Source organism: Hippopotamus amphibius, chromosome 4 (assembly GCF_030028045.1).
Source record: "Hippopotamus amphibius kiboko isolate mHipAmp2 chromosome 4, mHipAmp2.hap2, whole genome shotgun sequence".
NCBI classification, from domain to species: Eukaryota; Metazoa; Chordata; class Mammalia; order Artiodactyla; family Hippopotamidae; genus Hippopotamus; species Hippopotamus amphibius.
In genome coordinates this window covers 150,794,855-150,808,095 of record NC_080189.1, presented here as the reverse complement: position 1 = coordinate 150,808,095, position 13,241 = coordinate 150,794,855, and the positions used below count along the sequence as shown (strand labels likewise).

The following is a 13,241-nucleotide window of genomic DNA, read 5'->3' as shown; positions in this document are numbered from 1 at the left end:
AAGAGCTCAGTGTATGGTAGGAAACAATTCCACTTCCACTGCTTTGTGGAGAAGGTTTTAAAAAATCCAGCTGGTATTAGGGTTTTATGCTTGTCTCATCAAATCGAGTAGGAAATAACAGGATGAAGTTAAAGCGATACTCTCAGCATATACCTCTGTGGTGACCTCAGAGCCTTTCTCTTACTTGGAAAGGAAGGGGCTAACTTCCAAAGTCTTTTTCAACAGACGCTCCTATTAGGCTGCTCCCGGCACTCCCTGCTCGAATCCCCAGTCCAACCCATCAGCCTACTATGCTGCTTGAAGAAGCTGTTTGAGAAGCTGTGGGCTTGTACTTCATCGCAGGAGTACTACTGCCCGAGCCTTTGGGTCTGCCTGGCCCTAGCTCTCTCCGTTTCCACAGAAGCCCACCCCTAAGGGTCTCAGCCCTCTACAGAGCTGACTTATAGACACAAAATATTACCTGTTGGACAATTAACCACCTTACTAATCCTCATATCTAGTGAAACAGTGGGTCACCTGGCTCTTAGGAGCACTCACTGGGCTCACGGAGTCTTTTTTTTTTTTTTAACTTATTTATTATTTATTTGGCCGCACCACGTGGCATGTGGGATCTTAGTTCCCCAATCAGGGATGGAAACCATGCCCCCTGCAGTGGAAGCGCAGAGTCTAACCACTGGACTGCCAGGGAAGTCCCTCGTGGAGTCTTTTACTACCATGAATTATTACTATAAATTTAACTTGACATACTACCTAGAAGATGAATTTTATAAGCATAAAATAACACCATCTTATTATCACATTAAAAAGCTGAAGATTTCATTGTTTTTTATTTCCTTTACGTGCTAACATCCACCATGTTTAAGAAGTTAAAGGGGAAAAAAACCTTAAAATTGAGAAAGAGCTTTATGTAAAAATAAGCTTCATTTTTTTCTTTGACTCGGCACAGGACTGTCATGAATACACTTCAGCAGCAGAACATCTGGGCTTGTCCTCTTCAGGATGCACAGTTTCTGAACCACTGACTGTTTCATCAAATGATCTCATTCAAGATCTCAAAGCACTTTCCATTTTGTCTGTACACAAACCTAGAAGGTCGAAAGACGCTGTGCCATCCCTAACTGACATAATAAGAAACCTCAGCTAATATTTCACTCGGGGAGTAGCAGTCACAGCTGGAAGAGGATTCCACGCTCCTCATTGCTCGTTTCCACTTCACCACCACTAAATAATCACTAGATACTTGCTTTCGAACCGAGAGGTGGTGCTTGAAAATCCAGAATTCCCAGCTTAAATACAAAATCGATGAAAGCCACATACCTGCAATAAACTCTGCAGCTTTATTCCACATTGGTGTGACTTTTCTTCTAGTAATTTAACTTCTTTTAGTTGTTCTGCCCAAAATGTCTCTTTCTTTTGCAATAGGGAAGGAAGCATTTTGTTGGAGTATGTTTGGGTCAATAGCATGTCAGCAACAAGCTTCTGGAAAAAAAGCTGTGAAATGAGGAAGATTTTAATATTTACTTATTTTCACATTGTGAAAAACCTTAAAATCCAAGTTACTTCAACATGTTATCCTGTCATATTTACTTTTTAATCCAAAATCCCAGGACAGCCATGTAGAGTCAAACACATAAGAAAACAAAATAAAAATCACCTATGTATCTGTAGTCTTTGAGTACTCATGAAATTTTAACAAATCGCACACACACAAAAGTTATCCTAGGTAATATTTTCCACAAAATAGTCCACACTCAAGGGCAAACATTATTAATTAGTCATCTTAAATTTCCAGTGAGATTTTCCTATATCAGTTATTCCAAACTTTACAAAAGTAGACACTGATGTGGCTGATTAGTTTCAAGACGATAAATTGTGTGAGCCCAGAAACTCACATATTCAATAGCCAGGGGTTCTTAAACTCTGGTTCTAACTTCTATTCAATAAAATGGTTAAATAAAGGGAATTTGCTGATGGGGTCTATCGGGATTCTGGTTGGTAAAAACTCCCAGAATAGCACTTTAAGACCTTTAAAGAGGAAGGCTTCCCTTCACGTGGTTCTCCATTTATAGTTGGGTCCCCCCTCTAGTTGTCTGGGGGGACCTCTTATTAGGTGAATCCCTTCTCTTGTTTCTTGAAAAGGATACATAGAAGGGTTTACAAAAGCATCTAGCATAAGGCCTGACACATTGTATATATCAGTTAATAAATTTCCTCCTCTTCCCCTCCATCCTTTATACAATATTTACCTTTGAATTTTTCTTAGACTAAGGTCTACTTATCAAAAGCTAGACTTCAGCTTGTTGAAGGCAGGAACTGTGTCTTACACATTTTTATTATCAGCACATAATTACTGCATATCTCTTGTTGGTGATCATGAGGTTTTGTTTAATGAAATGAATGGAAAACAAAGGAATTTATCGTAGCATTACGCTAGATATACGCTTATGTAATTTAAATATTTCTTTTGATTTCAGTTCTCAGTAAAGCCTTTCCTAACCTCCTGAATTCAATTCCCTCTATTAAAGGCTCTTAAAGTATGTATCCCGATTTTAATTTTAAATTTGTTTGAATGACTCCTTGACAAATACGTCTTCTCAATCAACTGAAAGCTCCATAAACATAAGGAACTATGTCTGCTTTCACTCACAATCATATTCTCAGTGTTTAGCAGGGCTCCTGGTACACAGTGAGCCCTGTAATAGACATTTGTTAAAAGTATGAAGGAACAATATATATTTCACCAAAGAAGAAAATGGATGCTCTCAGTTCACACTCAGAAAAACTTAAACATCTATGAAAAGGTAATCTGACCCATGTTGTTTTACCTTGTGATTTTGTATTTGAGCCTGTAAGGCAACTTTACTTTTGGTTTGTTGTAAGTGGTCATGAGCAAGCTTTTCCTTTCCGATATTCACCAGTTCCACCATGCCTTGCAACAAAGCATCTTGCTGGCTCTCAGTGATGAAAGGGCTGCTGAGTTCTGTGTACCTGGCTCTCAGGATTCCCCACGTACTGTCTAGTACATCCTGAAAAGAAAGAGCAGGTGTGGACAAACATTTCTATCCAACCATGAAAATAACCCAAGTGAAGAACATATCTAAATTCCCCTGGTAGAAGAAAAAAGTCTTACTCTTTATAACCACAGTAATTCATGATTTGAAGGTTTTCTGCTCAGACATACCTCTAATTTGTAAACCTCCTGCAGTAGAACGTAAGGTAAATGAAGCGTCTCCCCTTCGTCTCTTAGTTTTGCCACTCGGCTCTCAGAGTTCTGCAGCTCCACTCTATATGCATCTGCTTTCTAAAGCGAGAGACAGTACAAAAAAGTAAAACCCTTTAATAAGTCAGGGGTATATATATTCATTTAAAAAGAATCAAATGGTATAGAAAAGAATTCAGGGAATAGTGAAAGTCCCGCTCCTCCAACCCCTCCAGTTCTCCTCAAAGATCCACAGTTGACAGTTCATTCCTAATGCGTTCAAAGCATGAACTGAGTAGAGGTATACGTGCACTCCTGAAATGCAACAGATTGCACACATCACTGTGTTCTGCAATCTACATTCCTCACTTATCAGCTCCTCAGCATCTCTTCACATCAGTACAAACATATCTGGAGCCTTAAACAGACACATAGTATGCCACTGTAAGGCTGCTCACTGCTTTAGTAACAGTCTGTTTTTAATGGACTTTGGGCTATTTATTTATTTTGCAGAAATGACAATTTTTTATTCAAAAATAAATCTGCCACATAATAAACTGATGAGTCTACTGCATAGCCTTTCAAAATCTATGTCAAACGTGCCATATTTTTCTTGCCTCATTCATTCAACTAATATTAATTTATATACCAGGCACTGAATCATTATTTCCTAATTAACTTTTTAGAATTTATTTTTGGGCTATTTAGATTCTTTAATTCAAGCAGTGCTGCTAGGTCCATCCTTGAATACTCACATACATATTTATCTTTATGCACTTATCTTATTTCTCTAGGATAAGTGCAAGTCCAGCACCTAGAGCAGTGCCTGAACATAGTAGGTCCTCAATTAATACTTGCTGGATAAATGAATGGAGTGAAACAGATGCTGGATAAAAGAGCACTTAGGCTTAAAATTCTGATATGCAGCCAAATGATCCCTAAACGGGGGACTAACTGGCACTCCTACCAAGACGGTGAGGGTCTCATTTCTCAATACCCTTCCCAACACTGCGCAAACTTATATTTCGGGAGGTGATTCAAAAGCACAGCTGATACGCAAGATTCTTTGGTTCAAGGTTAAGTCAGTTTGAATTATTTTGACTTGATTACCTGAAGCTGTTCATCAATACTCTGGCCACTAATTTCATTCAAAGATTGTTGTAAAGATGTTTTATTCTTAATAAGTTGATCATATAATCGCTTTATTTCATTCTGTATAAAAAAGATAAATGCAGAAAACAGTGAGAATCTCGTTTAGGCCTTCAGTATCTTTTTAAAAATTTAGTTGTCCTTCAATTTCTGTGCTATCAGAAACTTCGAATGTTTGCCGAAATAGAAGAATCCCTGCATTACCATCACCCACTCAGCTTTAACAATGACTGACTTGCGGCTGCTCATCTCTCTTCTGCACCCTCCCCTGAGCTTTCTTGACTGTACATAACCCCTCTTCCCTCAGATATTCTGAAGCAAACCCCAGGTATCATGTTATTTCATTAGTATATGTTTCAGTATGTATCTCTAAAAGATAAAAGATTCCTCCCTTTAAAAATACTACAGGGCTTCCCCGGTGGCACAGTGGTTAAGAATCCGCCGGCCAATGCAGGGGACACAGGCTCAATTCCTGGTCTGGGAAGATCCCACAAGCTGCCGAGCAACTAAGCCTGTGTGCCACAACTACTGAAGCCTGTGCACCCTAGAGCCATCGCTCTGCAACAAGAGAAGCCACGGCAATGAGAAGCCCACGCACCACAACGAAGAGCAGCCCCCGCTCGCGCAAGTAGAGAAAGCCTGCGCGCAGCAACGAAGACCCAACGCAGCAAAAATACACACATACATACAAACTACAAATCAATAATAATTCCTTAGTATTAACAACTGTCCAGGCAGGGTTCACATTTCCCTAATTGCCTTTGGTTTGTTTGAATTGGGATCTAAATGAGGTCCAATAGGTTGCAATGGATTAATATGTGTCTTAAGTCTCTTGTAATCTGCAGGCTCTCCACCCATCTCTCTTTTTTTGTTTCTTGGATTTTTGCAGGGGAGAGAAGTGGCAGTGGAAAAAAAATGTGCCACCTACTCTGTACAGCTAGCCACTGCCTGGATTTGGCTGACTGCACTCACTCAGTGCTGCGTAACATGTTCTTCTCTTGTGTCTATTTGACTTGGATTCTAGAGGCTTGATCAGATTCAGGTTTGATTTTATAGGCAAGACTCCTTCTAAGTGGTGTTGTCTTTCATTTCTTTCTCATCAGACAATTTTTAGTAGCTTCCTAATCTGTCCACCTGCCTCAAGTCTCTGCTCTAATTCCCATCAGACAATGGGTCTACTGGAAACGTACATGGACTGTCATTCCTTTGCTCAAAAAATTTAATGGCTTCCCTTACCTAGAAATCCTGCCAGGTGACACTCTTTAAGTGGCTGAATGTAACACAGGAAAGAAACATTACTTTAGGTCAACCTAATAAATTCACACCCGAGAGTCTGGAAAGGACCTCACTTTCCAATGGTCTCCAACCATGAGCAGCTGAACCAACTTAAAGACCTTCCTAGAAAGAGTCTCACCACTTTCCTTAGCAATTCCCATTCATGAATGCCGCCAGGAATAGGAATGAATGGAAATTAGAAGTCCGTGCTATGGCCTAAAACAGTGCCAAAGCAGCCAAGTGCCCAGGCCTGTACCTGATAACTGCGGTTATAGTCGAGGCCAGCTTTCAGGGACTTGCTCCTAGAGGCAGCTGCAGCCTGGGTGTGCTCCAGGTAGCCTTGGAGGTTATCGAAACAGTCAAGGAACAGGCTGGCATTCTTGCCAGGCCAAGTCATGGCTTTCGAAATATCATTCTTCTTGTCACTCATAGCTAAGTAAAGTTTTTTCAGCTCAAGAGCTAGCGTCTGCAAAGTGGAAAGGAAGAAAGACACCGTGAACAAGTTCTGGCCTTAAGAGGTTCCAGCTCCAGTCAGCTAGCGGGCTGCCCGTGGTAACGGCCAACACACGGGCTGGATGGACGCTTCCCACCTCGTAGTGCGCCTGCTGGGCACCAACATCCCCTCTGAAGAGCCAAGGGGTCTGCAGCATCTCCTCCACACTGCCCAGGCACTGACTGAGGGTCAGGAACAGTTCAAATAATTTCTTATCCAAATTTGTGTATGTTTCTTCTGACATGTTTTCCTGAATCAAGAGGAGAAAAGGAAAAGTAAGTCACTAAGATTCCTTGCCTTCCTAAGCCTACATTTCCCCCTGGTTTCCATCATAGCTTACAATGTATATTATGCTCTTTTATAATTAGTCATTTCAAGTACATTGTGAACTAGGCAGCAGAATACATAAGTAAAATTAAGATGTTAACTCTGAGAGAAACAAGTTTAAGAAACTCAGCGTTAGGCAGTGAGTTGACTACGGAATGGAATTAAAAGGTAAGTCAAAAGATGAAGGACTCCTTTAGTGCGGCCATCCAGGTCAAAGTGTGGTCCCAGGTAAATCACACTATCCTTCTCCCCGCTGTTCTCTGCCTCCCATACTTTAATGTAGGAGAAAGTGGGTTAACGAAATCAAGTATGGCCTGGAGAAGGAAAAGAAGTCAAGAAACTTGAAGGGGTTCATTAGAAAGAGGTACAACATCTTAAAGATAGGGATGGTACAGCAATGGTGACTATAAGTAAATTAGGAGCCTGCCAAAGCTACTAATCACCCCAGTTTGGGCTGTTTCCTACCTTCTTCTTTGATGGATACCGAAGCTATCCAGCACACCATCTCAGCATCAAGCTTACTCAAGGTTGGAAACCTTGCTGCTACTCCCTCCCTCCCTCCCCCCAACAGCCGCAATCCCACAGCTCCACTGCAGACAGTACTAATCAATCGCGATCCTTGTTCCTGCCAACCCTGACTCAGGTTTAGAAGCCTATGCACGTGGTATTCTATGCAGCCACTACCAAATTTACCAGAGTCGGTAAGAGAGATAAATCCTACCTGCAATTCTAGGACTCATTCCATTACGCATCCTGTTGTTTGTTCAGTAAAGAAAGTTATGATCAATTTACAATATCACATTTCCCTTCATTTTTGCTATTGCAATGGGGAAAATATATAACATTCAGCTGCTACCTGGGTCTGAAGATTATTTGCTTCTTGACGTAGGTCTTCAAGTTGAGTGGTATAAGTTTTCAGTTCTCCAGTTGTTGGGTATCTGAAGTTATACACACTCACACTGGGTAGAACACTCATATTTGTGGCAACCTATTTGAAAAAGGGAAACCTTATTACAAAGAGTTTGAGATCCTGTGAATGTTAATGTAAAATATCAAAAATGCTATCTTCTGAGTTACCTTCTTGGAAAGTGTTTTTGTCTTGTCATTCGTAAGAAAAAATAATTTAGTTAATATTTAAATATTTTGGACAGCTTTGAAAAGTCATGACAGGCTTTACTTAGATACTTGAGGGTCCATTTAGATAACAAAACAAGGGAAAACAAACTATAACTTGAAAAATAGAGGAAAACCACTAATCTTTCCATTTATAGCGACGCTATCTATCTGTGTTCTGAGGTTAGCTGTTTCTTCTCCCATTTACTGGTAGACTTCGGGCAGACAGCCAACTCAGAATAGAATACAGTCACCTCCAGGGACAGATTTGCATCTTGATTTGTTATTGAAAAGCTAAATAAGTACTGAAAATGAGCTGTGACTTCAGAAGGGAGAATGATTCAGAGTTTCTTTCTTTCCCAAATTGGAAAACTAACATATATAAAGGAACAGGATGCGGTGCTGGATGATTTTGCTGGGGTGGGAGGGTAGAGAATGAGGGATGGTATTCTATTCCTGGAAAAAGGACGACATACACGTTCTAGTGTGTATGACAAGGAGAAATCAATACTAAGCCCTACCAATGAATGTGATTCAAATTTAATTGGTCAAATAAGGTTTCTGGCAGAAGAGAAGAGAACTGAAAAGTTCCCACCAGATTGGGGAATTAGGAAACCATTGGTAACCTTTCCCCAGGCAGTCTGAGTGCAAAGTTGAAGGCAGAAGCTTCATTGCTGGGAGCAACGGTACTATTCTGCTCACGGGCTCCCTGTTTAGACAGACACCCATCAGGAGCTGGCACAGGATGAATAAATGCAAATGTAATGGAAATGATCAGGTATGATAAGATGTTCTGGTGAGTACACCTATAGACAGGTACCACTGGCATAGGGACCAGCATACTGCAGATTCCAAATAATCTACTGATGAATGAATGAGACTTGTATAACACTGCATCATTTTTAAAGTGTGTTTTTTAACATATATTATTCATTCCTTGACTCATTCAACATCTAGTAACCAAAATTTTACGATGTTCCAGATACTGTGCCAGGCACTCAAATGTGAACCAGGCAGACATGGTCTTTCTTCTCAGGCCATCTATGGGGAATACAGACAAATAAGCAGGTGTATAGTATAGTAAGAGCCCAGGGAAGCCCAGGGTGCTACAGAAGCACAAAAGGGAGGCACTTCATGCAGATTTCCGGGAAGATGAAAAGAGGACAGCCAAGTAAGCAAATCCACCTGGCATCTTTGCTTCCTGAAAATAAATAAATTGCTCTCTGAAAATAATGCAGACCATATGTGTGTGTTCAATGAACGCTTGTTGGATTTTCAAAGGAGAACACGCCTATGTACACTGGGTGCACATACACACCGACCTGGGGCTGCACAAGCTGCGGCAGAGGGAGCCTCATTTTTGACGAGAGTTCACACTGTAGATATTGCCACTTGCCTCCACTCTGGGCCTGGGTTGACAAGATCAAATCCGGAGCATCATTTTCAGGGCCGGAAGCCTTACCACTTTTAAGGGAAAACAAAAGAGGAAAAGAATCATCAACATACAAAAATTTAATTACATACATACAGACAAGGTTTTATAAGTGATATTAAAAGAAACTCAACTACATTCGGACAAGGTTTCATAAGTGATATTAAAAGAAACACTCTTAACTCTCCCCACAAAACTACTGAATGTCCAATTCTTTAAAAATATTTTACCTCACAGATGATGCCTGAGCTGTATCTTTATCATGTTGGTGATACTGGGGCCGCATTTTGTTAGCACTACATTCTATGAATTTGATTAAGTCTTTCTGTTCCATTGGTTTTAAGTCCAGAACCTATAATTGAATAAAATTCAAATGATCCAATCAATCAAGGTTTTCATTTAGTTTCCTCTGTGGAGATTATCTGATTTGGAATCACTTCCTAAATCATTGTTTACCATTTCTCTTTCTTGTTTGCTTGTTCTCATTAACTTTCATTTTTCAAAAACTTATTTAAAATATTCACACAATGATCAAATATTGTTTAATATATACTACACACATGGAAAGCCACCAAAAATATACTAACACATTTTGAAACAACAGGGAAAGAAGTGTTGCAGTTACAGCGTTAAGTTCACCCTGAAGATATCTTAGTTTGATATTAAGATGCAAGTTAATAAAGCAGCCAAGTTTGAGTGTCCCCAACTGTAGCAGATGAAAGCAAAGCAGATACTGCAATAAATGCTCAAAACTCAGAGTTGCTGCAGACACAGGAACACCCACACATCACACTTTCTATTCAGTCACCTAAGAAAACACTCCAATGGCCTTTCAGTATTTAGTTCAATGGGAAATTCCATATAGAAAGCTTTATTCTTATCCTTATAACTGTTTGAGCCTGAAATTACCTGTTGCTGCTGAAAATCTTTTTGTCTGCTGAATTGTGGCCTTTCAGTTACAATAGATTCAAATTCAGAAAGGTTATCCGGTTGGAGAACTTTCTGATGCTCTGAAGATTTCTTTAGCATGGCAGAAGGCTGCAAAACATTTTATGATGGCAGATTATTTTAAATGGTGACCCATTTCAATTCTAATAATGCGACTACACAATGGAAAAGTTTTATATGAAGTAAATGACTGTACTTTGTTAATTACAATTATTATATACTATGATATAATGTACTTATTTCATAACAACTTCAAAAAACCACTACATTTGATGAAGTGGTCGTTTTATCATTTCCTCAATTTAAATCATCCAGTGAGTTACTAAAAGCTAGGAAATCTATTGCACTTTTTTATTGAGAACAAAGTGAAACAAATATAAAAAACAGACATAGTATTATGCTTATGAACTCAAATTTCCCCTATGGCTAAAACATAAGTAGATTTTTTAAAAGAGAGAGAACATATTAAGACAAAAGGGGATCCATACGGCCTGTGTATCTGGAGCCAATTTTATTTCTGTGAATGTGAGTCCTCTAAGTAGAAACCAGCATCTCACAAGCATGGATGCAAATCTTACACAGTGAGATCCTGCTCATAAGATGCACATTTGCATTTATATACACAGAATGCTTTTAAAAGGAAAAGGAAACCATAAACAAGACAAAAAGACAACCCTCAGAATGGGAGAAAATATTTGTAAATGAAACAACTGACAAAGGATTAATCTCCAAAATACACAAGCAGCTCATGCAGCTCAATATCAAAAAAGCAAATAGCCTAATCCAAAAACAGGCAGAAGGCCTAAATAGACATTTCTCCAAGGAAGACATACAGATGGCCAACAAACACATGAAAAGATGCTCAACATTACTAATCATTAGAGAAATGCAAATCAAAACCACAGTGAGGTATCACCTCACATTGGTCAGAATGGCCATTATCAAAAAATTTAGAAACAATAAATGCTGGAGAGGGTGTGGAGAAAAGGGAACCCTCTTGCACTGTTGGTGGGAATGTAAATTGATACAGCCACTATGGAGAACAGTATGGATGTTCCTTAAAAAACCAAAAATAGAGCTACTATATGACCCAGCAATCCCCCTACTGGGCATATACCCAGAGAAAACCATAATTCAAAAAGATACATGTACCACAATATTCACTGCAGCATTTTTTACAATAGGCTGGTCATGGAAGCAACCTAAATGTCCATCGACAGATGACTGGATAAAGATGTGGCACATATATACAATGGAATATTAGCCATAAAAAGGAACAAACTTGAGCTATTTGTAGTGTGGTGGGTGGACCTAGAGTCTGTCATACAGAGTGAAGTAAATCAGAAAGAGAAAAAAACAAATACCGTACGCTAACACATATATATGGAATCTAGAAAAATGGTACTGATGAACCTAGTGGCAGAGCAGGGATAAAGATGCAGACGTAGAGAATGGACTTGAGGACACGGTGGAGGGGGAGGGGAAGCTGAGACGTTGTGAGAGTAGCATTGACATACACACACTACCAAATGTAAAACAGCTAGTGGGAAGCTGCTACAGAGCACAGGGAGATCAGCTTGGTGCTTTGTGAAGACATAAAGGGGTGGAATAGGGAGAGTGGGAGTGAGGCTCGAGAGGGAGGGGATATGGGGATATATGTATACATATAGCTGATTCACTTTGTTGTACAGCAGAAACTAACACAATACTGTAAAGCAATTATACTCCAATAAAGATGAAAAAAATAAAAAAAAATAAAAGTCACAGGAACACTTCAGCTCTATGATACTTTAATCGGTATATGTAAGTATTTGTAAATGAATAACAAAAGCACCCTGGAAACAGGTTTTTGTGTTTCTGATGTCAAATTTTAATCTTATCTATAAAGGCTTCCTTTTTCCAGTCAATCAGAGTCACACAATTCCTTTAAAATATATCCTTCTTTTACGCAGAAGGCTTACAGAGACCTCATTATCAGCAAGAACAACTGACCCAGTCAAACCAACTCTAACCCAATCCACACCATCACTAAAGACAATCTAGATGGGGAAACTACACAGCAAAGTGAAACCAATGGCAAAAGCCAGTGTAACCATCCCTTACAGTTTTTTTTTTAAAGTCTTTATTGAATTTGTTACAATATTGCTTCTGTTCTACGTTTTTGGTTTTTTGGTCCCAAGGCACATGAGATCTTACCTCCCCGACCAGGGATCAAACCCACACCCCCTGCACTGGAAGGTGAAGTCTTACCCACTGGACTGCCCATCCCTTACAGTTTTAAGAGGCATAATTCTTTCTTACTAACTGTAATTCCTCTGCAGCTGTTTCCTTACCTCCACTCAGAGTTCCCTCCTGATGGATCTACCATATGCATGTATCTACATACATGTCAATACACAGTCATATTTTACCTGGTCCTCGCTGTATTTCTCTTGCAGCATCATCTGAACTTTTTCCAAATTGCACTTTACAGTTTTCAGTTTCAAGGTAAGTGCTTCAGCCTCCTGTTGAGTGGCTCCACTGTCTCCCAGGCCCTGATCTTTGCAATTCTCTAACAGAGAGGCAACCTTGTGTTCAATCTCTGTTAGCATAGCCTAGGAAATAAAATCATTTGATTAATCATAGTTTTGGTCCTGAACAAGCGTTACACTCCCAAATAAGTTAGATTCACTCTCTCTACCTAAGTGTATACAAAAAGTCCCAGAAACACAGGTTGGAAGGGACCTTGGAGGAAAAAAAAAAAATTCCACATAATTTCTGTGCTTTTCAATAGGCGTATAACCAAACCAACTCCTAATTGGTTGTAAATAAGTAATCTAAATTGGTTGTAAAATAATCTAAAACAAGTGATTCTATATTTACCATAGAAAACAGAGCTGAATATATACAGTATAGCATAGTGGTTAAGACCACAGACACAGGAACTAGATTGCCTGCATTCAGATCCCAGCCCTGCCACTTGGTAGCTGGGAAATTTGGGGCACCTTGCGTTCTATGGTTGTGCCTCTGGTCATCTGTAAAATGGGGATAATAAGAGAACTTACCTCCTCGGGTCACTTTGAGAAGCTAGAGTTAAATCCACATACTTTGGCCAGTGCTTGATACGTAGTCTGTGCCAACTATTATTATTTTTTTTCCCTACCTTCCTAACCTTTTTCTGTTGCAATCCAAGTGTTGAGTAGTAATAAAAAAAGAACTCCACAGAACCCTTTGAAAATTCTTTCTTTTGCTTCTTTCCTTCTCTTTCTCAAGACAAATAAACTTCCCTAATATCAGAAGACGACCACAGAAGACATAATTTGGAC

The 13,241-nt window shown here is 39.5% G+C and overlaps 1 protein-coding gene across 1 annotated transcript in view; it reads right to left on the bottom strand.

Moving 5' to 3' along the window:
* The window catches only part of SYNE2 (spectrin repeat containing nuclear envelope protein 2), a 307,058-nt gene that overhangs the window by 77,256 nt on the left and 216,561 nt on the right, over positions 1-13,241 (bottom strand). The window contains exons 67-77 of the mRNA XM_057730439.1: positions 12,348-12,530; positions 9,898-10,026; positions 9,219-9,340; positions 8,879-9,020; positions 7,300-7,431; positions 6,214-6,366; positions 5,880-6,089; positions 4,310-4,411; positions 3,182-3,301; positions 2,826-3,026; positions 1,318-1,491 (exon numbers count right to left, since the gene is read on the bottom strand). Of these exons, the coding sequence (XP_057586422.1) occupies positions 1,318-1,491; positions 2,826-3,026; positions 3,182-3,301; positions 4,310-4,411; positions 5,880-6,089; positions 6,214-6,366; positions 7,300-7,431; positions 8,879-9,020; positions 9,219-9,340; positions 9,898-10,026; positions 12,348-12,530 (1,668 nt within the window). The remainder of the gene's footprint in view (positions 1-1,317; positions 1,492-2,825; positions 3,027-3,181; positions 3,302-4,309; positions 4,412-5,879; positions 6,090-6,213; positions 6,367-7,299; positions 7,432-8,878; positions 9,021-9,218; positions 9,341-9,897; positions 10,027-12,347; positions 12,531-13,241) is intronic.